This window comes from Condylura cristata, unplaced genomic scaffold (genome assembly GCF_000260355.1).
Source record: "Condylura cristata isolate star-nosed mole 26May11 unplaced genomic scaffold, ConCri1.0 scaffold00023, whole genome shotgun sequence".
Lineage (NCBI taxonomy): Eukaryota > Metazoa > Chordata > Mammalia > Eulipotyphla > Talpidae > Condylura > Condylura cristata.
This window is the reverse complement of record NW_004567124.1, coordinates 17,180,156-17,205,253: the sequence shown is the minus strand read 5'-3', so window position 1 is coordinate 17,205,253 and position 25,098 is coordinate 17,180,156. Positions and strand designations below refer to the sequence as shown.

At 44.1% G+C, this 25,098-nt stretch overlaps 1 protein-coding gene across 1 annotated transcript in view; it reads right to left on the bottom strand.

Moving 5' to 3' along the window:
• Positions 1 to 20,722, bottom strand: part of MYO5C (myosin VC) — an 87,558-nt gene extending 66,836 nt beyond the window's left edge. The window contains exons 1-7 of the mRNA XM_004687782.1: positions 20,684 to 20,722; positions 10,912 to 11,022; positions 7,978 to 8,143; positions 7,284 to 7,428; positions 4,510 to 4,666; positions 1,930 to 2,073; positions 1,091 to 1,172 (exon numbers count right to left, since the gene is read on the bottom strand). Coding sequence (XP_004687839.1) covers positions 1,091 to 1,172; positions 1,930 to 2,073; positions 4,510 to 4,666; positions 7,284 to 7,428; positions 7,978 to 8,143; positions 10,912 to 11,022; positions 20,684 to 20,710 — 832 coding nt within the window. The 5' untranslated portion in view covers positions 20,711 to 20,722. The remainder of the gene's footprint in view (positions 1 to 1,090; positions 1,173 to 1,929; positions 2,074 to 4,509; positions 4,667 to 7,283; positions 7,429 to 7,977; positions 8,144 to 10,911; positions 11,023 to 20,683) is intronic.
• Between the last annotated feature and the right edge of the window lie 4,376 nt (positions 20,723 to 25,098).

The window sequence follows — 25,098 nt, the reverse complement described above, 5'->3', positions numbered from 1 at the left end:
CTTTATAGTGAACTGTATACATTTAAAATGTACAATATGAGAGCCCTTCTTGGTGGTGCAGTGGGTTAGGACACACCACTGCAAGCTAGCCACAGCAGCTTAGTGTCAGTTCAATCCACAGCCCCAGAGCTGACCCACATGGCACAGTAGACCTTTCCTGTCTCGCCTGCTGCTCCCCTCAGCAGTGTACTTTCTCCATCTGCCTGTTCTGCTCCCCACTCTCTCTGGTGAATCCTCTTACTGCCTCTGCACCTCTTGCCTGTACCCCAGTTCTGTATGCATAAATAAATATATCTTTTTTAAAAATAAAATGTACAATTTGAGTTTGACACATGGTATACCCTTAAATAAATCACTACAATCAAGATGTTGACCATGTGTACATACAATATTTGAATTGTTAAGTGACCCTGCAGAGAGTTCTCCTGTTTGCCATTTACGTTCTGTTTGGCAGACAAGGCATGGATATTATTATCGTGTGAAAGTGAATTAGATTCCATGAATACAAGTTAACTTCTCCAAGATAAGGGAATGTGTTTTCAACTCCAATACATAAGAAGTTACCGCTGACTTTTCTATTTATCAGCGCTGTTGGAAAGACTGAGAAGGGAGAGGTACAGGGTCACAGGAGCCTGGCCACTGGCACCAAAGACCATCCCTGAAGTATAATTAATTATGGCTAAAATAATAATGAGCTTAAGGCATCAAAAAAGTTCAATTATATTTCAGGAGACAGGCAACTATATCACACAAGTCAGAAAAATGACTATCCAAGGAGGTTTGGATAAAAAGTGCTGTTCAGAGCAGTACATTCAGGTACCCAGGAAGCTTGACTCAGGGAGTCCAGCTGGATGACCACAATTACACAATGGGCTTTGGGAAACTCAAAGCTGGAGCTGAAGCTTCCCCTTTCTCTGGACCCTGAGCCTAGCTATCTCCTTAGTTACAGGCATCAATCCAGCTCCCAAACCTGAGGATCTTGTATTTCTGAACAGAATACTTTTTTAAAAAATGACATATCAGGAGACCTTCACCTGTAGTTTAGATCCCTATGCAGAAGAGACTTTCCCACACACCATGCATCACGTACCTAGTTTAAGATGTTTAAATTCCGACTGCTGTGCAGATGCACAAAGTTGATAGAAAATATGGTAATTTCGTTCATTTTCTGACTGTAAAGCAAAAAAAAAAGTCCGAAAGTTAAACCAACCCTTCACAAGTGAAGATGTCAGGTTTTCAGCAGATTAAGTGATTAATCTGGGTTGACAATGCTGCTGCCCTGGAACTGAAATTTTTATGTGTATTCTCTGCTGTGGTTGCTATACCAGGAGAGCTAAGCTGTTCCCTCTGCTGGCTCATGAACAGAATTGTCTGCCAGAGAGGCAAATGGAGGCCAAATATCCCTTCCAAATACTGACCCCAAGAAAATGTGATTAAATGAAAACATTCTACAAAACAGGAATAACAATTTTTGCTTCTTGAAATTTGTAAGAAAATGTAAGGTTTGATGTTACTGTTCTTCTAGGCTGAAGCAATGAGAACGTTCTCCATTTTACTGACAGAGTCTTTCACTTAAACTCCCTCTCATGAGCTCTAATCTCATGCCCTTCCTGGTAGGAAAGCAGGTTTAACAGCTTAGCCTGTTTTGGCTTTAATGTTCTAGAATGACACCTTGACTTTTTAAAACTGTAAGCATTCTCTAAGTTCCTCAAATTAAAAGTCATAACCTTTTTTTCCTCAAACAACTCCACTGATAATATACCATCAATTATTTTTCTAAGAAACAAACAAAAAACCCAAATTGCAAATGAAAGGCAGAAAGCGCTCTTAGTCAAATCACAGAACAAGATAGGATATCTAATGAGCACATAAATGTAAGCAATGCTTAAAACATTGAAGGAAAGGAAATTTAAAATATTTTATCCTTACTTGAAAGACAACTCTGGATTTCTCCAGCAGGTAAGTTCTCATGTTGGCTCCTATAATTTGGTTTCTGTCATCAAAACTGATTTCCGTGTATTTTCCAAACCGACTACTGTTGTCATTGCGGGTGGTCTTGGCATTCCCAACAGCCTACAAAACAGCGCTCTATGAAACACCAGCATTTAAAAGATCTTTGCACCCTTGTTACTGGGTCAGTGTTCGTGAATCCAGTCCTGTGTGTTGGGGAAGGTCTGGTGGATAGAGCCAGCTTGAGTCTCACAGAGAACAGAGCCTGCCACTCAAAGCTCTCCTACTCTTGCTAAGACACTGACCTGGACTAGCAAGAGCACAGTTTCTGCTGTTTCATGCCCCTAGGTGCCTTTTGAACTGTGTGATGACAGAAAAATTACTTCATCTACCCAAATCTCCATTCCTCTACCAATGAGCATAATCTGCATTTTACAGAGTTGAGAGAATTAAGTGAGGTCATATAAGGTGCCTCAACTTACCCAGGCCCTGAGTATTATAGGTATTCAATTGAAAGTTCATATCCTGCACCCAATTTTACTCCATCTGTGCCCCTTACCATTTCTCTACTCAACTAATCGCCTGCCCTCTCCCATCCCTCCCACACTGAAAATGAGTTTCGCTTTTCACATCTCTTCTTGAATTCCATACCCTGCCTTCCCCCTACTGAGTACTCTTCATCTGGAAGCTTCCTTCCCATGCACAATCACTGCATTTCCTGCCCAGATCATCTTGCTTTCTGACAACATATATGTACTGAGCATTGGCTATGGGGCCGCTTGATTAGCAGGCAAAGGTGAAGTAAACAGAAACACTCCTGCTTCTGTGGAGCTTATAAGATGCTGGATGAGAAAGACTCCAAATGAATAATCACACAAAATTAAACACTGGACATTTATCTAAACAGTGCCTCTTCGTACATTTTCTATTGTTATCTTGGATTTATATCTCTATTCAGCATATTTTATGCTTTTGTTAGAACAGTTTTAAGACTAAGGGACAGCTTTTATTCTTTTCTATTACTTCCCAGTGACACAGCAGCTTAAACAAAATACCCATTGATGAGGGGAACCCAACAGACCAGGGTAGAGGATTATGGGTGCTTTGGTGGTAAGTATAAATCTCTATCCCTAAGTCACATAGAATGTTGTAAACCTTTAGTACCTCAGTTAAAAACACACACACACACACAAATCATTGGTATTTTAATAATTCTGAGAGGCTTCGAAGGTTTTCATTGGAGGAGAAGAGTTACCATGCTCTTCATTATTCCCCATGTTTCCAAATGCATCCAAATTAACCCTCTTTCCATTTTCTCAGACAGGCAGGCCTGTTCCTTGGGCCCTGCCCTACTTCCTTCAGATAGCTGTCTCTTCTTCCTTGAGGATGGTCTCCAACCCCCTCCTGCTGCCTGGCTGCGCCAGCCCACACTTCTGACCAATCAGTTGGTTGTGATGAATCAACTTGGGATGGGAGGAGGAAGAGCCTTGGTATGTGGCATTTACCAATTTGGTTTGTGTTTGTTTTAATAATGTATTTAGTTATATATATTTTACATCACTGTTCACTTTTTTTTTTTTTTACAATGTTTGCTTTCTTTTCGCAGGTGTAGACCCCATAGAATTTCCCCACCAATTCACCTAGGCACCATCACCACAGTCCCTTGTGCTCTTCTCTCCCTTGTTTTGGTCCCTCGCCCTCCCTCTCCCCTGCAAAATATTTCTGATTTATAGTTTCCTGTTCAGTGTTTTTTTTTTTAAAGATTTATTTATTCATACAGAACTGGGGTACAGGCCAGAGATACGGAGGGTGAGAGGATTCACCAGGGACAGAGTAGGGGAGCAGAACAGGCAGATCTATGAAATACACTGATGAGGGGAGCAGCGGGCGGGTCAGGAGAGGTCTGCCACGCCATGTGGTCACCTCCGGGGCAGGTGGGAATCAAACTCATGCGGAAGTGGCTTAAGCTTTTTAGTGCTGTGCTTTAACCTGCTGCGCCACCAGGGAGGGCCCCTGTTTTGTTTTTTATTGTTACTATTTCCTCTTTGTCTGGTGGATGGTTCCCTATAGTCCTCCTACAAGTGAAACCACCCAATATTTTCTTTTTCCTTCCAGCTTACTTCACTGAATGCTTACCACTGAGCATTGGAGGATGTAAATGATACCACCACATCAGAGATTTAACAATGAACTTGAAAAAAGAAAAAAAAACCCTCAATATTTAACAATGAGTTTATGAAAGTCTGAAGTAGGACTGGAAGTTCCTGCTCTCTAATCTCCTGGGGATGGTTCTCCAGGCTACCAGCGCCCACAATTAGGTGCTTTCAGAAGCCACTCACTCAATAAAAAAAGGTTCTTCGACCTCTCTCCATACTGAGGAAATTCCAAGGGTTTTGTCAGCTGTGAGCCCAGAACTGTGGTCAGAGATCAAACACACATGAAATGTATTTTGATCAGACATATCTGTTGTATAAATCACAATACCACACAAACCAACATACCTCTCCATCAACACATGCCGCTGCTTTGACCCTGCCCCCAGCCCCAGTAGGTACAAACCTCGGTTATGGGGTTGGACGCCAGAACCTTGTCCTCCACGTGTGTGTTACTGCTTGACTTGCTGACTGTGGCAAAGTACCTCATGGCATAACGTGCAGACACGGTCTTTCCAGCACCTGACTCCCCACTTACGATTATTGACTGGTTTTTATTGTTTCTAAGGCAAATAAATGAAAATATTTTTAAAATGTTCATTTCTCCCTATGAAACAGGCACTATAGAGCCAGTATGAGAAATGCAGATAAGGTAGAAGAAGGGAAGCATTGTTTCTCTAAGGTAACTGCTAACTTTCCAGTAAATTTCCTTTTAGTTTTTTTTTTTTCTTTTCCTGTGTGATCAGGTTGAACATGCAATTTTGTTTCCCTCTCTGTCCCCAAGACCAATCTCAGGTAAGACTTACACACAGTCATACTGGTGGCAAAGATTTATTACACCAAAGGACATAGAACAAATCAGCAAAGGCACAGACAAGCACTTGGGCCAAGTTCAGAGGAAGCCAGAAGTAAACTTGCACAATTTCACTCCTGGTGGAGTCACACAGGACAGAGAGGGCAGGCAGGACCAGAACATGGGAAATCTGTGTACCAGGGGAGCTCACTGCAGACCCCAGTGCCCAGGGCTTCCGCTGGGCCTGGTCACATAGCATCCTCTGCCTCATGCATGCCAAAATTCCAGATGCCCAAGTAGAAAGCCGGTGCTCCTTGTGACTCACATTATTTACACATACAGTTAAAGTTTATGAACGATGACCCACTCTGGTCAACGAGGAAATAGTGGGAATTTGGGAAGCTTCCCAGGAGCCAAGTTCCGAGAGGCCAGCTGCAGGCCTCTGGGGGCAGCAGCCTCAGTGTCAGACCCAGGGAGGCCCAGGGGGGAATTAAGGACCACCCCAGGGCAGAAACCTGCCCGGTGACTAAGCATCACCTGCCAACAGCAGGAAAAAAAGCCCAAAAAATCAGTAGCATGAAAACAAGGAGAAGAAAAATAACTCCAAATAGGGCAAAGTGTGCCACTAAGGTGTCTACCCCATAACTTATAAAAAGCCTGCTTTTCGCCAGTACCATTGCAATACCTGCCGTACACGTGGGTGGGTACTGCCCGAGAGTACAATAAACTTCCTTATTTGACTTTCACTCTAGTCTCTCATTCTTTCTTACTCGTGAAACCTTTTACTCAGCTTGTGAGTAAAAGCTGAGTAAAAGGTATCCCCATTTAAATATAAAAATATTCTAAAAACATTATTGGAGAGCAATTACTCAAAAAATGCTTGGGGATGTAAACCAACATGCTCACTTACATAATTTAGAGACGTTTAAAAAAGTGCGTTGAACTTGTTATGTCCTAAGATATGGTGCTAGAACCTCAGTATAATGCTGTTCCAGGTATTTAGACTGCTTACACCGAAGCACTCCGTGAATGCAGGAGTCTCATCTAAGCCTCACACAGATTCAAGGACTGTGTTCATTTCACTGAGTAAAACAGACCCAGAGGGGTTAGGTTCATGACCCAGGACAGAGAGCAAGCAACCTCCTTGTGTTCTAGGAGACCTTAGAGATAGAGCTACTGGGCCCAGACTCCGAGTGGGACTTTGAGAGTCTCCTTCTCTTGGGGCACTGTCTCCTAGAAAGTGGAAAAGATGGCTAAGTCCTAGGTTGGCCCCAAGGGTGAGAGCCACAACCTGGGGATGGCGCCAGTTCTCTGATGATTTGGGACAGTCACTGTGCTGGCCCCAGGAGGCTCACTAGACTTCTCTGTAGGACAGCATGCACCTCTACACTCTGTAAGCCACCATAATTGCTGCTTGATTATCAGTGGAACTTGAAATGGGTTTTGCATGTCTAGCTTGTCGATGGAGACACAAGCTGAGCGAGACCAGATGCTAGGCCCTGAGCTATACACAGACCTGGCAATCCACGCCCTGTGTTTCAGGTTTCCATCTGGGAGGTGAGGGTGATGTGGGGCTCAACCCACCCCACAGGGCTGTGGCAAGATGCAAAGGGGGCCACTATCTGTGAGCATTTTTTTTCTTTTTGCAAATTGTAAAAAGATCTATGAAGAGAAGATGATGTTTTTATTCTTCCAGTTTTATAGTGAGGATAAAGTCAAAAGAGAACAGGTATAAGAAAAAGAAATTGTACATGCAGTCAGAAAATCTAAGCACCCATCCCAGCTCTGCCTTTTACTTGCTGGATGACCTTGGGTGCTTGACTCTCGAATCTCAATTCACCACAGCCATCTTTATCATGGTTATTCTGATGGCACCTGAGATGATATATGGGATGTGTGCATTATGGGTCCACAGAAGCCTTTGAATAAATGTTTCTATTACAACAGAAACTCTACAAGACCATACAAAAAAAGGAAGTGAAAAATTTAAGAAAAATCTCCTTCTTCTAAAAAAATTTGTTCATTATCATTAGTTTTTACAACCTTTGGTAGGTAAAACAAAACAAAACAAAACAAAAAAACAAAACTTAGTATCTCACAGCAGAGAACAAATGAACATTCCAAGAACTAAAGCACCGTAGCAGAAGTACCTGCCTCTCCCTGACTGGTAGGACTGCCTTGACTACATGGAAGGAACAAAAGTCAAGAAACTCAGTTTAGTTAGTTAGTGACATGGTGCAATCCTTTGCCTCTCAGTACAGAAAGTCTGCTCTACAGCGCACCCCTTCCAGTTCGACAGTCTCTCCTAATGAGACCAAGCCAGCTGCCTCCCCTACACTGAGAAGGTTCCAGCAAACGGGGGAGGGTCGGAGAGGAGAGGAAGTTACCTGGCCATCTGCTTGTAGGCCTCTTCTGCCACAGCAAACATGTGTGGGTCCATGTCACCCATGTTCTGACCGCTATAAGCGTGGATGATGGCATCCCCATATATAGGCAGCTGCTTGTAAGGATTCATGGCCACCAAAATGATTCCTGAGGAGAGAGGTTAGACCCAGGCATGGGACTCTTACTGTCCTCCATTCTCCAGGTTCTTTTGAGAACCCCCAGCTCTCTCTTATTGCCCTGGGCAGGTTACCAAATCGTCTGAATCTCAGTTTCTGCTAATGTTGCCAACATTTCCAGGCTACTCTGAGGGCTACAGATGACAAATGGGAATGCCCTATCATGACAGGCATTTGCAATTCTCAGTTCAAATGCAGTGATAATATCATCATTCCAAATAAGTAATAACTTTCTTACATTCAATGAGAAAGTCAAATGCAAGACTTATCCACTGGTATTTTTCTCGGCAGTCCAAACTCAGTTCTCACTGAAGAATTCCCCTCCTACATACTCCTTTTCATGGCAAACTGTAGAAGATCAAATGTCTGTCCCTTTCTGATAGAAATATGAGCAAATATTTAGGAGTGAGAGAGCATTTCTGATATAAACATAACACGAGATGAGATGGAAGCAGGATGCCCTGGACAGCAGCACTAGCGTCCAGCATCATGCCTGCCCGCCCACACTCACTCTCCTTACCGCTGTAGGTGTAAATGAGCTTGGATTCTGCAAAGCGGATCCTGAGATTGTGCAGCACAGCGGGCTCATGGAGGTAGCTGAGGGCTGTGAGGTCATTCTCGCCCACGAGGATGTCAGGATTCCGAAGCGGGGGTAGCGCCTCTGGATCAATGGGATAATCCAGCTCCTGCGGACAAGATGAAATTAGTCTGGAAAGTAAAAGATTTTGCTGTTTCTCTGAAATCACTGCCTTCTATCTTATACACAACCCCAGTGGAGTGATCACCAGCTGAACAATTTAGATATAGTCACCAGAAGAGTTTTCAAGCCTGACTACTGGAGCAATGGCAAGTGAGAGCCAGGATACCAGGGCCCTGGCTGTGTGCCCTGGGACAAGTGACTTAGCTCTTTGGATGCCTCTTCTCTCACGTGAGAATATGAACTGGACCAGGTCAGGAGCCCTTGGATTCCTACAGAAACTCCAATGAGGGGTGACAGGGAAACCACATGGCCAGGGACTTGGGTACCTCCTTTCCAACTTTACCACAGAGGACCCACCCCACTTGTTCATGGTTTAGATGTTGATTTTACCTCCAAGTCATCAATGTTCTACTGAAAACTACTTTGCTGAGTGAAAAAGTGAACTAAGGCTCCCTGTAGTTCAAAGGTGGCCAGATCTGCATTGGGATCTGATGTACAAAGTGCCTGAGGGAGACTGTGTGGGTGGGGGGTCTCTCCTGAAAAGGCCCCAGAGCAGTGACTCCTGTCTGTGGCCCCCTGCTCCCCCTCAGGGCTGGCCTCTCCTGTCCTCTTCTGAGCAGAATGGGAGTGGAGGCTGCATGGCTTGTGATGCTGGCACCAACAATAGGGTCTATCAGACATCAAAGCCCTCAAGGGGGCTTATTACCCCCATTCTATCTTCTTTCTCCCTAATTTCACAGCTGTGGGGAAGTGAATGGAATGACTGCAAGGTCACCCAGCAAGCTTTCCCTTCCACCTTCACAGTCTGCTTTCCCCTTGGTATATGGTCCTGGACAGGCTCCAGCAGGCGGCCCACTGCCCCTCAGCAAATGCCCACTGTCCAGACCCCACCAGGAAGTCAGCACTGGCTGTTTCACTTGACACTCAAAACTGCCTTCTAAGGAGGTCATGACTGCCCCCAATTAACAGCTATAAAGACAGCTTCAGAGTGGCTAAGCAACTTGTCCAAGGTCACACAGTTAACGTGGAGATGGCTGGCTCTGAAGCCTGTGTCCCAGCACCTCCTGTCATCACCAACAGAGGTGTTGTTGGTTGGTCATTTGGTGAATGTTGTGCAGAGAGCACACCTCCCGGCACTCCAGGACGGCTGATGTGAGTCTTCACAGCAGCTGCCTGTTCCACTGTCATGAAAGCATTCCTATTTGTGGGTCAACCCCAGGTGGAACATTCTTTTTTTTTTTTTTTTTTTTTTGGTGGCCCTAGAGTTCTTGGTATTCTATACCATGTATATCTCTGAAACAGAGAATGCTTAATCTATACACTTTTTTTTCTTGAGACGAAAATCAAGAAAAATACTGTTCATATATAATTTTAGCTTTCTCTGAGTTTTTCTGTTATGTTCTAGATTAACAACCTCCTTTTCTAGTTCAGCTGGCATGAGCAATGAGAGAGAGAGAGAAGAAATTGTGAAGAACATTAGGTTCACAGGAAGGCAAAGTTGATATTTTCCAATACAAAATAGGCTTTGTCTTTCATGGTAATGACAAAGTATTAAGTTAAAGAGCAGTCTGGCTACCTGACATCTCACCTGCTTCTCTCCCCACCCCTCTGGCAGATGGTTCAGAGCCAGGAAGGTTGCCACTGAGTCCTACTGGTGTTATGGAATTGGCCAACCGCCACTGCAGCTGATGTCTGGGGAGTTTTCTCTCCAGACAAATCTATCCCATTACTAATCAGAATCCTGACTGTACACAGGAGGTGTTCTACAACTAGTCACTGTCAGACATAGCAATGACTGGGCAGGACCTGAATTCAGGGCAGTCTGACTGGAAATACTGAGTCCTTTATCAACAAAGATCGCTTGCGGGTTTGGAAGTTCCAGCATAGCAATATTTATATGACAGTCCCCAGACCACCTCTGGCATCCAGATGGGTCACAAACCCTCTGTCCAGCTCTGCATCCAAACACTTGGTTCTCAAGACATGAGGACATACTAGCTATGGGCCCTGTGAGACCTTACTTGGTTCTGGGGTAAATGGTGACTCGTGATGAATGCTCAAGGCAAAATCTGAAGAGGTTTGTAATCAAGACATACACAGCCTTGAAGAGGAGTCCCTCACCTGTACAGTCCACTGGGAACAAAGCCAGCCTCTCCTCCAATGCTCCTCACACAGCACCGGAAGCGCCATACAAAGCCAAACAAGCAAATAGTGCCCCCTCCTCCTTGTCACCTCCCTGGTCACCTGTCACATTCCTTGTTGGAGGGCCCAATACATACACGTTCTATCTACCCACAGCTCATTTTTCTCCATTCTCTTCCTTCCCATTTTCTATCTCTGTTCTCCATTCCTCTTCCCATCTTGATGTTTTTCCCTATCAGTTTATACTTTGGGCTCAAACTCCCTCCATGAAACCAAAATGGCAAATCACATTGCAGCATTCTCCCAACAATGCTGCATTCCCAGAAATGCAGTGCCACACATGCCCAGACCCGTGCACTGACCCTGACCCTTGTTATGGAGAAGCCCAGCTAATGCTGGGCCCACTAAGCCTCTTTTCAGGGCAGTGTGGAGGAGGCGGTACTGCAGTGTGTGGGGGTGATAAAAACACTACAGTGGACTCCCAGCACCTGCTGGTCGTTCTGGGTGCCCCACAGATGCCCCCTCTGAGGATTCCCCACAGGTGCCGTGTGCCGCTCTGCACCCCAGTTACCCTTTATGCATCACAGTAACTGCAACCAGTAAGGACCTCACCGTTCCATCCTCCAAAAGGAGCTGCAGGACTGTATCACCAACTTTGTAGTCCTTGGCTATTTCAGCAGATTTCCACACTTCCTTAGCGTCCGGAATCCAAACCCTGTTGTACTGACCAAGAACAGGAGACAGGCTTAATTTCAGCACTTTAAAGACAGAAACACTAATCATGAGATAAACACACTCGAGAAGCCTTCTTTTTTCTGCTAGGTCAGTTCCTTCATTAGGAATACTTACACTTAATTTTTACTTCTGAGGTCATCCCTAGTGTCTCAGCAACGCCAAGCTGCTTCATCTTACAGGCAATGGAATACCCAAGGCCTCCTTTATAACTTGAAAACAATGCTTGGGAGTAAAAGGTAATTCACGGTCCTTTAATGGAGGGAGCTGAGTGCTATTTCTGAGAACAGAAGCAGAAAGACTTGATTGACCACAAATGGACTAGGGGGCTCTGGGACAGGCATTTAACTTCTTATGCCTCATTTTGTCTCATCCATATTATGGACACAATATATATTTTACAGGCTTGCTGGGTACTTGAAAGTACTTTGCAAAATGCTATGGAGGTATCATTATAGCAGTGTTATCACAATGTGACCACATTTGTCAGTAGCAAGGATTCCCACAATGTGCACACAGAAGTCCAGATGTCACTGCCAAACTCAATTTCCAAGCATCAAGTAATTGGTGCACCTGGCTCAGTGCTGATTTGCATGTCCTTAGAAATGAAAATCCTGTGGTTACGGACTTAACTGTGTTGTCAAAGGATTCATTTGTTGAAGTCCTAATCTGGGAGGTGGGGGGCAGAGCAGGGGGGTGGGGGGGGTGGATGTGTGTTTGGAGAAAGGATCTTTAAGAGGTAGTTTATGAGGTCATAAGGCCCTGATCTGATAAAATTAGCATCCTTAAGAGACCCTGGAGAGCTCACATGTGCACTTTTCTTCCAGCTGCAGGGACAGGAGAAAGGCCACGAGAGCACACAAGGAGAAGGGAGCTATTAACACCCAAGGGGAGAAGCCCTCACCAGCTGCCAACTCCCCCAACCCCCCACCCTCACCCCTACTAACACCTTGATATTGCCACTTCCCAGCCTCTAGGACTGTGAGAAAGTAAGTATCTGTTGCTTAAGCACCCAGAATGTGGGATACTGTTATGGCAGCCCCAGCAGAATAATGCCCAGGTCTGACATTCATACTCACACACTGGGAAGTGGGGAGTCTCACTAGGCAGAAATCGCCAGTAAGACCTTAATGCCACTCAAGATAAAGCAAAGGTGACTGCCACGTGCTTATATTGCAGGTGTCATCACTAGGACCCCCAATTCCCTCCTCTCACCCCTGCAGGTCTGCTGTGAGCTGTATGCACTGGCTATGCTCACTGTTGCAGCCCCACAACGTTCCCACATCTCATTTTCCTGTGGTTGTCTGTTCATTTGCTCTGCCCCTCAGTCAGGCACTCATTCATATTCAATAAACACTTGCTAATGTCTGTTATGTATGCTGGCCCAGAGTGGGGTTACCTGGAAGGCCAAGTGTCTGCTCTTAGTCATTATGTTCTTCCTACTATGTCCATCTCTGAGCCATGTGTGGACATGTGTACATTTGCATCTCTGCCCATATATCATTGGTTTCTTTCAACAGGACACCCTACACAGGATACTCTAATGTCTTGGGTAACAGACCAACAGGATCATGAATTTGGAAACACTCACACTGGAGACACTAAGCATCACCTAGAAAACTGCCTGAATCTCATGGCTCAGTAGTCCAGGCCCCCAGATCTGGATGACCTGAGAAGCCATCCAGCTTCTCACCCTTACTTCCCAGATAAAATGGTGCCAAGCCTCCCAAGCTCTCAAGGGACAGAGCTGAGATGAGCACCCAGCCCATACCAGAGGCATGCAGGCGTGTCTCCTTCCCACCATCTTATACTTGCAGGTCAGAAGAGTATCCATTCTTTGGCACTATCCCTCACCAAGACAAATCGGTTTTCTGAAGGTAATTGTCAAGTGCATTGGAATAGGGAAGATTTGTGTCTTTAGCAGAGAGAGTTGCATAGTGTCTAAGTGCCTGTCATCTTCCCATATGAACACTGAATTTGCACCTGTGGGCAAACATCAAGGCCAAATAATGACCTGGACAAATGTCAGTTAAACATCTGGCCAGTAGCTGGCAGTATCTTTCAACCATGAGGAAATAAACAGCCTACTGGGCTGAGAGATTGCACCTCTAGAAGGTTCTGTTATAAAAAAATTCTGGGCAATCACATTATTGTATTTTAATTTTCATGTATTTTTTACAATTAAAAGGCAAATGCAAAAATATATATGTTCACAACAAGATTTGAATAAAGTATAACAACTTCATTCAAATGGTCAAAAACTGGATAGCTATTGATATGAGAAAAAAAATTTTTAAAGAAGTGGTATCTACATACAATGGAATACTATTTACCAATTAAAGAACCAGCTACTGATATAAATAAGAACATGAATGAATCTCCAAAGCATCATGTTTAGTCAAAAATGAGAAAGCATACATTGTACAAAAATGAAGAATGAGGTAAAATATATATAATTACATATATATATAGAAAAATGTTTTAAATGTTTTATACAAGGAGTACATTCTATATGAGTCTTTTTTTTTTTTTTAAGATTTATTTTACTTGTGCATACAGAACTGGGGTACAGGCCAGAAATGCAGGGGCAGTGAGTGGATTCACCAGAGGCAGAGTGGGGAGCAGAACAGACCAACTGACGAAGTACACTGCTGAGGGGAGCAGCAGGTGGGCCAGGAGAGGTCTGACGTGTCATGTGGTCACCTCCGGGGCAGGCGGGATCAAACCCATGCGGAAGTGGCTTTAGCTTCTTAGTGCTGTGCTTTAACCCGCTGCATCTCCAGGGAGGGCCGCTATATGAGTCTTTCAAGTAAAGTGCTAGAACAGGTGAACTAAGGTCAGGTAGGGAAATCAGGACAGCAGTTGCCTCTGGGGGTACACAGGCATGTCACTGACCATGAAAACACAAAAGATAGCATTCTGGGGTGAAAACAACATATCTTGATGGGGTTTGGGTAACACAGGTATCGTAAATCTCAGAGAACAGTGTGTGCGCATTTCACTGGACATTTTACACAAAGACTTAATGTGAATAGGAAACTCTAGTAAACAGTAAATGCATGAAAATATTTAGCAGGGTGCATAATGATGTATGCAACATACTCTTAGGTTCTGTCAAACTGTGAGATGGGCTGTAGGCTGGGTAGAAAGATAGAAAGAGGAATAGACAAGTGATTCCACACAGGGTAAAATGTTCATGCTGGAATCTATGCTCACTATAAAGATCTTTCAACTGCGCTCTAGGCTTAAAATTTCCATTAAGAGCTTGGAGGAAATAAATATGGACAAAACAAATGTCAGGGTGCCAGGGCTAGATTAGGTATAAGAGTATACCTATTAAACTATTAGATAATATATATTACCTCATGTAAGCAAATAAGTAAAAATAAATAAATAAATAAACATTCATCCATCCATTCAATTGATTATCAATCAATTATCCCTAAGTTATGTGAGTTAATTTAATTCTTTGGCAGGAACTAGTGAGAAACAGCAGCTTGTCAGGAACAGCTCGCTGAAATGGGGCATCGGGTGGGAAAGACAAGGAGAGAGAATCAATGGAAGAAAGACCTGGATGAGTAGTAAGATTTGACAGAGAGAGGGAGAATGACCTGCAGGGAATGACACACACACACACCCATGTCAACAGACACAGTCACACACCTCTCGGAAACACACCCACACTCCACACAACATCCTGGTTGCCATGGGCTACCATGCCCTATCTCAGATCAGTTAATGTAAAGAGTTACTGCTAACCTCAGAAAGCTGAAATCATTAACAGAATGTGCCAATTTACAAAGAGATTTACAGAGTTTTAGCAAGAGGACCCTCCCTGGTGGCCCATCCTGACCCCTAAATTCAAACTTAGAGAGGGGACTAAGCCACCAAACCTACAGAGTCCCTAGTAGAGCCAGAGCCTGCACTCCTACTTTCTTTTTTCTTTATATATATATATATCATTCTTCACTTTGTGCATTTTTTTAAATCTCAACTGTAATCCCCATAGTCTTCCCACTACCAATTCACTATGTGCCATTACCATAGTCCAGTGCACTTCCACTTTCAATTATTGTTAATTAAGTGAGCCTGTCCCTGAAAATAGTCCTGAACTCTCAACTGCAACTATCTACTTGAGAGTATACAGGCTGATCTCTCATTGGTTGGGTTCAGCTGAAAATGCTGTTAAAAGATAAGCAGTTGATACTGCCAATGTTGGCTTCTCTCTGGAGTCAAGTGACCTCCTGGGTCCCTGACTCCCGGCTGTGCACACCTGGTGGCTGTGCCTCTGTAGAAAAGCTGCCCATCATTTAGAGCCCCAGAGCTGCAACCCAGCCTGGTAAGCAAACACCTCAAAGTTTACCCAGTCCCCCCCACCCCTGGCCGTCACACCCACTCCATCCTGCTCTCTTTCCTCACACTCCTTCACCCTCAAGGTACTGCTTCAAACAGGAGGAAAAGCTAACTTGCCAACATTTCAGTGGGTGCAAACAATGTGACTAGCTCTCATATGATCTCCCCAGTGTTGTTCCTTCTAGGGTGGCAGAAATCCTCTAAGGATCCACCTGCAGCAGACCAGGAGAGCAGAATGGCCAGGCACGCCTTCCCAGGATACTTCCTAGTGAAGGACACCAGAATATATCCTAGCCAAGAGAGGCTCGGCAAAGCTTCAGGATCACTGACCTTTAAGAAGTGATATGTTGTTGGGAAGGTGTGAAACTCAGCCATCCCTACACTCAGGTGAGAGAGACATCCTCTCATGTTACCCACCTTTTAGAGGGGGTCTTCTGGCATCAGCCAGAGAAAGGCTTGAAGGCCTTCCACGGAGTATGGAATGACCTAAGTTTCCCTTTTAGTCACCTTCTGGACTGGAGAGGGGTTTCCAAATTCCAGTCAGCCAGGTGAGAGCAGATGACACCCTGCTCTCTCTCTCCTTCCTCTTCACTTGTTTCTTCAGGCCCTTCCTGGCTCCTGCCTCCTTCCTTCTCTTCCCAAGCCCTTCCAGCCTCTTCTCATAGATTGTGTCTGGAGTTTCATCCATTTCCATGACTTCCCTGACCACCCTGAGCCTCCAGCTGGACCTCTCAGTGGGTCTACACCCCATTTCCAATTGCTTTCCAGACATCAGCTCCTAAATGTCCTTGGACATTCACAAGTTCCAAGCTTAAGTGTGTTTTATGTTTATTATGTTTATTTATGCGTATTTCTCCTCTTCTACCCTCTTGTCCCTCAAGTCTGAAACTTGGGATGGTGCTGGGCTCCCCATTCCTTCCTACACCTGGAAAGCCAATTGGTGTTCAGGTGCTGGAAAGCCTACATCTCAGTCACAGCTATGTGTCCCATTGCCTCCCCCCAGCCCCCATGAACCATGACCATAAATTAGCTCCCACTTTCCTACCCCCCACTAATCTCTCAATGCCACAGCTTCTGAGTTAGAATTCCCATGTGTAGGGCCTGGCAAGACAAAACCTTTAAAATACTCCATTACAGATTCTGAAGAAAAGCCTGGCCTGGAAAGCCACTCTCCTACTCAGGCCTTACCACTTTTTCAATCCACCTTCTGCTTATTGTGACCCAAACCTCTAGCAGCTCCTAAAACATGTCACATTCTTTCTTGCCTCTGTGTTGGGTGCCACCCATGAGCAAGCTGCTCTGAGCAGTCAAGTCGGCTCAAGGTCTCCCTCTGGAGCACATAACCTGCCCCTCCACCCCAGGCAGGGCTGAAAGCTTCCTCTTTAGAGGGCCCTAAGCCCCTTACCCACGTTTTCAGGTAGTTCCCCATATTCCCTACCTCATTTGAGCTTCAAGAGCTTTTTGTTTCCTGGATCCCAATACAATGACTTCCCAAATTGCTGGAACTTCATAAAGATCTGCTGAACAAAATTTCAAGTTCCCAGTAGTTTAGTTGTACCAATTAAGCCTAAACTTAGTATTTTCTTTATGTCCCTTGATTTTTCCCTTTAAACTAGCTGTTCTGCTTTAAACACACAGAGCACTTGAAGACAGTCTGCAGTGAGGGCCACTCTCAGGGGGGCGATGGCCCCACAGGCCCACAGTACTCATGGTCAAGTAGGCCAGATCCAGAAAACAGTTTCCCTAGATGGGCACCAACTATTGAAATTAACCTGAGAGGTGAAACTGCAGACATGCATTGGCAGAGCATGAGTGAAGGCAGGAGTGGCAGGTGGGGGCTGGGAGATGGCACAGAAGCAGGGCCTAGTGGCTGGCCTGTAAGTCAGAAAGGGGCAGGGAGCTTTCGGGGAGTTCAAGTAGACAATGGCCAGACCGGTTTTTCTCAACAAGATTTCCAGTAATGGAACCGCTGAAGCAAATGCTCTGCACATTTCTAAGGCATATGCCAAACAGCTTTTGAAGAGATGGATCATTTTACACTTGGACTGGCACACTTCCTCCCAGCAGTCCCTTCTTCCTCCTTAGAACCTCACTTCCCATGGTTCCCATGCCAATTCTCCTCTCCTCCTCTCTGGGATGGTTCCATTCCAGAACCCTCTGCCTCTTCCCCGTCCCTGAGCAGGTGCATTCCCCACTGCCGTGTCTTGGCCCTCCTCACTCTTCACCTCATCTCCTCACTGCCTTGGTTAACTACCACCCTGGTGGACAGAAGACTCTTGGCCCATCCCCTCCACCAACCTTCAACCACCCAACGGCTCTCCCCCAGGGTTCCCTTCATCCTTTAAACACTTGCAAGTACAGAATTTGCCTCAGAACTTCCCTAAGAAACTGCTCTTCCTCCTGATGTTCATAATGGTGCCAACAGCACCAGCCCTGCTCTCCATCACTCAGATTCTAACCTCAGTGTTATCCTTAGTGTCTCCCAAATCCTCCCATGTCCAAGTCCATTCTCCTCATTCTTGACTACATTCACTCACTCTCCAGACACTGCCTCTGTCCTCCATTTCCAATATTGTAGCCCTGAATCTTTCCTGTGTACTTAGAGTGACCTAAGATTTTAGTCACTTGACTCCAGCCTCTCCCCGGGCACAGGGTCCCGTGGGTGCCTGTAGAAAGCTAACTCTTTAGCATGACCTGCCCCTTTTCTGCCATACCCCCCAGCAAGTTTCTACATACCCTCTAAACCTCAGCAGAGTGAATGAACACTTCTCATTTCTCACTAATCAGGAAATTCTTGAGACAATACTATCATTCAAAACAATCTTGGGCTATGGTGATAGCACAGGGTGATTTGGTGATGGGAAGCCCATGGGGATTACAACTGAGATGAAAAAATGCACAAAATGATGTAAAAATAAATTATTATATAAAAAATTAACAATCTTGGGGCCTCCCTGGTGGTGCAGTGGGTTGGAACGTAGCACTGCAAAGCTGGCTGAGGCCACTTCAGCACACATTCGATCCCCAGCCCTGGAGGTGATCCTCATGGCGCCACAGACATCTCCTGACCTGCCTGCTGCTCCCCTCAGCAATGTACTTCATCAATTTGCCTGTTCTGCTCCCCATTCTGTCTCTGGTGAATTCTCTCACTGTCCCTGCTCCTCTGACCTGTACCCCAGTTCTGTATGCATAAATCTTTTTTTTAAAGAACACTTTAAAAAATTAAAAATAATCTTTCTGACTCTCCCAAACTTTATGTTTACACACAGAAAGTATTTACTATTTTACAGGAGATTAGGTGGGGCAGGCATGCAAAGTGGGTGAGTGGGGCAGCCTGGAGGTTCCTGGGGTGGGTGCAGCTGTCACAATGGAACTGGCTGCCTCTCAGCAATTCCAGAACCAGCAGGCCACCCATACTTTGCTGTAGGGTCATTATTTGTCTCCAGGAACAGAAGTGGTTCTAATTACTTAAAAGCATTGTATGGCTAACTAAGACTGTTCAGGGAAATAGAGAACACCTTGCTCAGGTCTAAGTTAAATGTGCCCAAAGTGCCTAAGTCACAAACTTGCTGGCATTCAAGACAGTCAGCTAAATCTTTGGAAGTGAGAGTGGGATGAGGAGATGGGTGGTGTGAGAAGCAAGGAACAGAATCTAGAATTTGTCCCAGTCTAAGAAAAAACTCTAATAAAGGAAGCTCTCTAAAACCTAAACATGCAGCTACACAAATGGGGGACTCCCATCTGTAGAACTGACAATGTGGGGGCTTTCTGGTCAGCAGAGAGGAGGAGGCAATCTAGGGACACAGATCTTTCCTGGACACAAAGTGCTTAGGGAGGGCCAGCAGGCTCCTTCAGGATCTCAGATTCTCTGTCCATTCAAGCCCTCTAAAACTCCTCCCTATCACAGCTTCCTTCCATTGCTCCTGGCACCTACTTCATACTGAATAATGATGAGAGGGAAGCTCACACCTGTATTTTTTTTCTGCATCAAAAAGTGTAACTTAAAATAGGTCAATGTATGACTTTCCATCCTGTAACTTATCTTCCAATAATAATTTTGTTTCAGAATTTTATCTCCAGCAAGTTGAAGACCCAAGAAACATTCCTGGGTATGTAATGGCTCACATTCTTACTGGTAAAAATACAACTCTAGAAGAGGACTAGAGCAATTCAACGCTGTCCCTATAGAACTCTGGTCAATGCATCAAAGGAAATGCATCTAGGAAATGCCTCAGAGGGGAAAACACCATTCTGTTGATTGTATTTTTACTGTTACTCTTAAGCAAAGTAAAAGAAAAATAGTTTGCAAAAACAATTATTTACAACTATCATTTATAGATACAGCAAAAAAGTATCTTTTAAAGTACAAAGTTTGGGTATGAGACTGAGGAAATGGATGGATTCTTGTCTCATCCCTCTGAGTATACTGGGAACTCTAGAGATTCCCCACAGGATGTAGAAGAACCCAACTTCATGGCTATTCAAATGAACTCTTTCCAAAAGGGGTCAACACTTTTGACACTATGCAAATGGTTAACCTAGTTTATCTTGTAGTCCTGGGCATCGTGTGGGAATGCAGTCCTTCCTGACAAGGTGTGGAGCCCCCAGACCAAGGACGTTTCTGAGTGGCAGACTTCCTGGGGGCCAAGGTGTATGGTTGCTTTTAAACTGTAAAACGCTGTACTAATGTTAGGTGAAGAGCATGGGATTGCACGTTAGGGGCCCTGGGTTCCCAGCAGCCCAACTCTATGGGTGTGGACTGGACAGCAAGATCTGGCAGAGGCAGCTTTGGAGATCAAGTGACCTTCAATGCACAAGGCGGCATTTTGAAGACCAGTGAGTTCTAGAGCGCATCCCCAACACTACCGCCCTTCGCTTCCGGTGGGAGCTGTCCAAGGGTTGGGATGACCACAGATACTCGCATTCGCTCTTGCTTTGAGTTTTCTATGACTCCTGGAGCAACGATTCCCTAAGTGACGCGGAGGAAGGGGCCCCGGGCACGGGATGCGGAGACGCCCGCGTGAATCCTGGGCACCGGGTAGCTCCAGCCGAGAAAGGCAGCCCCTCGTACTCGGTTTTTCCAGCCCGAGGGGACCAGGTTCAGGGTGTGTGTGGGGATGGGGTTGCTTTCCCCGTGAACGGGACCCCAAATGGGACCTGCGAGTTGGGGGAAAGCTGCCGGCTCTCTCCCCGCAGCGAGCGTGCCAGGTGCACAGTGTGGCCTGGCCAGGTACAGTCAGCGTTAGCGCCGGGCCTACCCTCCTCCCGCGCCCTCCCCCAGGTCCGGCCACTCGCCTACCTGTGTGTACAGCTCGGCCACTGCCATGGGCAACAGAAGCCAGGGTAGCCTCCGGTCACGGGGGCACGAGGGGCGGCGGCTGCGCCTGCGGCTTTGAGGCTCTGGGGCGCAAACTTGGGGCGTCGGCACCACCTAAATCAGCGCCTGGAGACCCTGCGGGAGAAGTTTTCCAGCAGTGCAGAAACTTTCCCGAGGGCTGGCCCTCCGGGAGGAGGGAATTCGCCGATTGGTCCTTCTCGGCCCCAGGTTGCGCATCTTTGCCGTGATTGGCTGGGACGCGGGGCCGGGCGTGGCCTATCCTCCTCCCAGCGCGCGCCGCACGGTCAAGTGTTGCACCTGGCAGGGAGCGGCGCTGAGCGCGCGACCGCTGGGCCGGAACCCGCCGGAGCTGGGCTCGGGACTTGCTCTCTCCCAAATGAAAGCAGGTGTGTTTTGAGGCTTTTTCTGCCCAAGTTTTAGCTTCCTTGGGTCACACCTGTTTGCTGGAAAGAGAAGAGACTATGTCCATTTCCATAGAAAAACCACAAGAATCCACAAGACTATGTCCATTTCCATAGAAAAACCACAAGAATCCACAAAACTTTAGAAGAGACTATGTCCATTTCCATAGAAAAACCACAAGAATCCACAAAACTTTGTAATAGGGTCCAATTAGATGATCATATTTAAAAATCAAATATAAAAATGAGTACTTTGTCTTTATATAAGCAATAACGATTTAGAAAATACCATAGATAGCAAAATAGAGGCCGTGGGGAAGTAGGTGGAAGATTATTAGGGCTTTGGCAGTGGGCGTGGTGTGGTAACATACACCAGAAGAGGAGTGAAACTATACCCCTAAATCAAACTGTTGTAAACCAATGTTGTGCAACAAAAAATTAATTTATAAAAGAGAGAGAGAAAATAATATATTTACAATATCAGCAGAATTACAGTGTCCAGAGTTCACACTAACAAGGATCCATTGGCCTTTGTGGAGAAATGTTTAAATATCTCTTCAAGGGCATAAAAGAAGGCCTTGTCAATTCTGGACCCAAATAAATATGTAAACCTAATATAGTTGAAATAAAAATCTTAGCAGAAGTTTTGAAAAATTATGCAATAATTTTATATGGAATAAAAGACCATGTAAAAACTAAGACTGTTCTCAAAACAACAAAATGGTGAGATTCATCCTGCCAAGTTTTTTTTTTTTTAAGATTTATTTATTTTTACTTTATATATACTGGGGTACAGGCCAGAGGTGTGGTGGTTGAGAGGTTTCACCAGAGACAGAGTGGAGAGTAGAAAAGGCAGATTGATAAAGTACACTGCTGAGGGGAGCAGGGGGCAGGCCATGAGAGGTCTGCCACACCATGTAGGTCAACTCCCTGCCAGGGGGTTTGAACTCATTCTGCAATGGCTTCGAAGAGCTTCATAATGCGGTGCTTTAACTCGTTGTTAACCCATTGCGCCACCATGGAGAGCCTGATCCTACCAAGTTTTACGAGATATCACAAAGCCAAAGTCCTTAAAACACTGTAATACTGACATGGGAATGGAAAATGAATGGAAGGACTGGAGTCTATCTACTTGGCCCTATTATAGCATAGACCATATTAATAATAAGAGAAAAACCAAACAATGAGCTACCACTTTACACCCATCAGATTGGCAAACATAGTTCTGTTGAACAGTAAATGCTGCTCATGCAGCTGGTGGGAATTATACTGATACTGCCTTTCTAGGAAGCAGTTTGAGTATATCTAGTGAAAACAAATTTAGAAAAATTTCAGAAAAAATTCTCACATTATCACCCAGTGAGACAGTTTAGTAATACTCCACACAGAATGGTTCTAAGTCAGAGTTGGAAACATTTAAAAATCCATCAATAGGCCCTCCTTGGTGGCGGAGCAGGTTAAAGCACAATGCTAATAAGCTAAAGCCACTTCAGCATGAATTCGAACCCCGCCCACCCCAGAGGTGACCCATAAGGCGCCACAGACCTCTCGACCTGCCCGCTGCTCCCCTCAGCAGTGTACTTGTTCATCTGCCTGTTCTGCTCTCCACTCTGTCTCTGGTGAATCCTCTCACCTCTGGCCTGTACCCCAGTTTTGTATGCACAAATAGGTAAATCTTTAAAAAAAGAAAAAATATATATTTCAAAAAATCCATCAATAAAGGAATAAATAGGTAAGATGGTATGTACAGATAATGTGGAATTCCACAGCTGCTAGTAGGAATGTACACAATTTTTATCAGCTCAGGCAGATAGAAAAGAGAATGTTGCACATAAAAGACTTGAAGTACAAGTCTTCACATCTATTTTAAATCTTATGTAAATTTCAATACTATATATTGTTCATAGGTACAAGTGTAGGTGAATAAAGGTGGATGATAAATTACAATGCCATTAAATGTGGAGGGTGGCTATGAGGTTAAGGGAAATGAAATCAGGAGGGAAAAAAAAAACTTTGAAATGGCCTGTTAGAGACCAACAGTGAAGGGTGATACAGTAAGAATTTTATAGTAAATTCAATTTTGTGTACCAAAAAAAGGCATAAACTAATAGGGGCAATTACAGGCTGGGCAGTTAAGACAATTTAGAGGTCAAACTTCCATTTCCTTTATATAAGATTTTTATTGATGAATAAAAAGTACACAGAAAAGTACACAAATATTAAGTGTATAGCTCAGTGAATGCTTACAGAAGGAAAACACTATCAACACACTCAAGCAACCACACAGATCTATAGAACATTTCCAACATTCTGGAACATTCATGTCCCTTCCAGTCATCACACCTCAAAAATAACACTGTGACATTTTCTATTACTACTGGTTAGCTTAATCTGTTTTATATAAATGGAATCATGTGTGGACCTTTTCTGCATCTGGCTTTTTACATATTTATCCATATTTTTGTATGTAGTTACAATTTGCTACTTTTGTCTCTACAGTGCACCATTGTAAAAACATTCTATATTGATAAATTCATTCTCTAATGTTTGGGTTGTTTTGATTTGTGGTTATGAATAATGCTACTATGAACATTTTATATCATTTTTGATATACAGTTATATGCATTGCTGTTGGGTATATAAAAAGAGTGGGATTGTGGGCCATAAAGTATGCAGTATTCATTTAAATAAAGTATTCGTTTTAAATAATTATTGTTAAAGAATTTTTGCACAATAGCATCAATTTATACCTGTATCAACAGTGTGTGAGTGTCTCAGTCACTCACTATCTTCATAGTTGATACTGTCAATTTTTAAATTTTTAAAAACTCTCTGATGGATATGTTGTGATACCTCATTGTGGTTCAACTTGCATTTCCATGATGGCTATTTATTGAACATTGTGGTATCCTCCTGTGACATGTCAGTTCAAGTTGACTACTTGAACTTCAGTCCACTGCTATTTAAACAATTTTTCAAAGAGCACAATTTTCAGACCCATGCCACTTAAAGTGCTATTTGCTACCTCTGAATGCTATTCTCGTCTTTCAGATTTTTGCAGTGTAAACTAGGTTGCTGATGGACTCCCCTCTCTGCCAGCTTTGATTTCAACCCTCTAGGGTCATGAAAATAAATGACAATAGTCTACCTATTTTTCATTTTCTGAAACGTTGTTGCTGTTACTCCTCTTCCATTCTCTTCTTCGTAATGAATTTATTATTTATTGCAGGTTTAGGAGAAAGCGGGGTGGTCTGGGGTATAAATATGCATTAAATCCACCATCTTTTGTTATTTCATCACAAATCTTTTATCAGATATACTGGAAATACTTTCTCCCCATGACGTGGACTGTTTTTACTGTCTTCATTGTATCTTTGCAAATTTATCTTTTCTTTTTCTTTCATGGATCATGCTATTGGTGTTAATACCTAAAAATGTGCCTCATTTAAGGTTCCCAAAGATTTTCTTCTAAAAGTTTCATTTTAGCTCTTATATTTAGGACTAGGATTCATTTGGAGTTAATTTTTATGTGCATTATTGAAATAAGTTATATTTGGATATTTAGTTGTTAGAGAGATCACTTATTTAAAAAAATTGCCTTGGAAGCTGGCCATAAATCAATTGATTGCAGTTTCTGGATGTTCTACATCATTGATTTTTATGTTACTGGGTTGTCAAAAATCTCACGTTTTTTTCTATGTATATTTTCAAGCAAGAATATGTCATGACTTTTCTGACAACCCAACAGTCTTATGTTACTTAATCCCATATCTACTATGGGAAGCCTTGAAATTGAGAAGTGTAATTCTTCCAACCTTGCTTTTCTCTTTCAAAAATGTTTTGACTATTCTGATGTCTTTGCATTTCCATATAAATTCTGGCTTCCTATTAATTTCTATCAAAAGCCCATTGGAAACTGTGTAGAATCTACAGGTCAGTTTGGGCAGAACTGCCATCTCAATAGTCTTGGCCCTT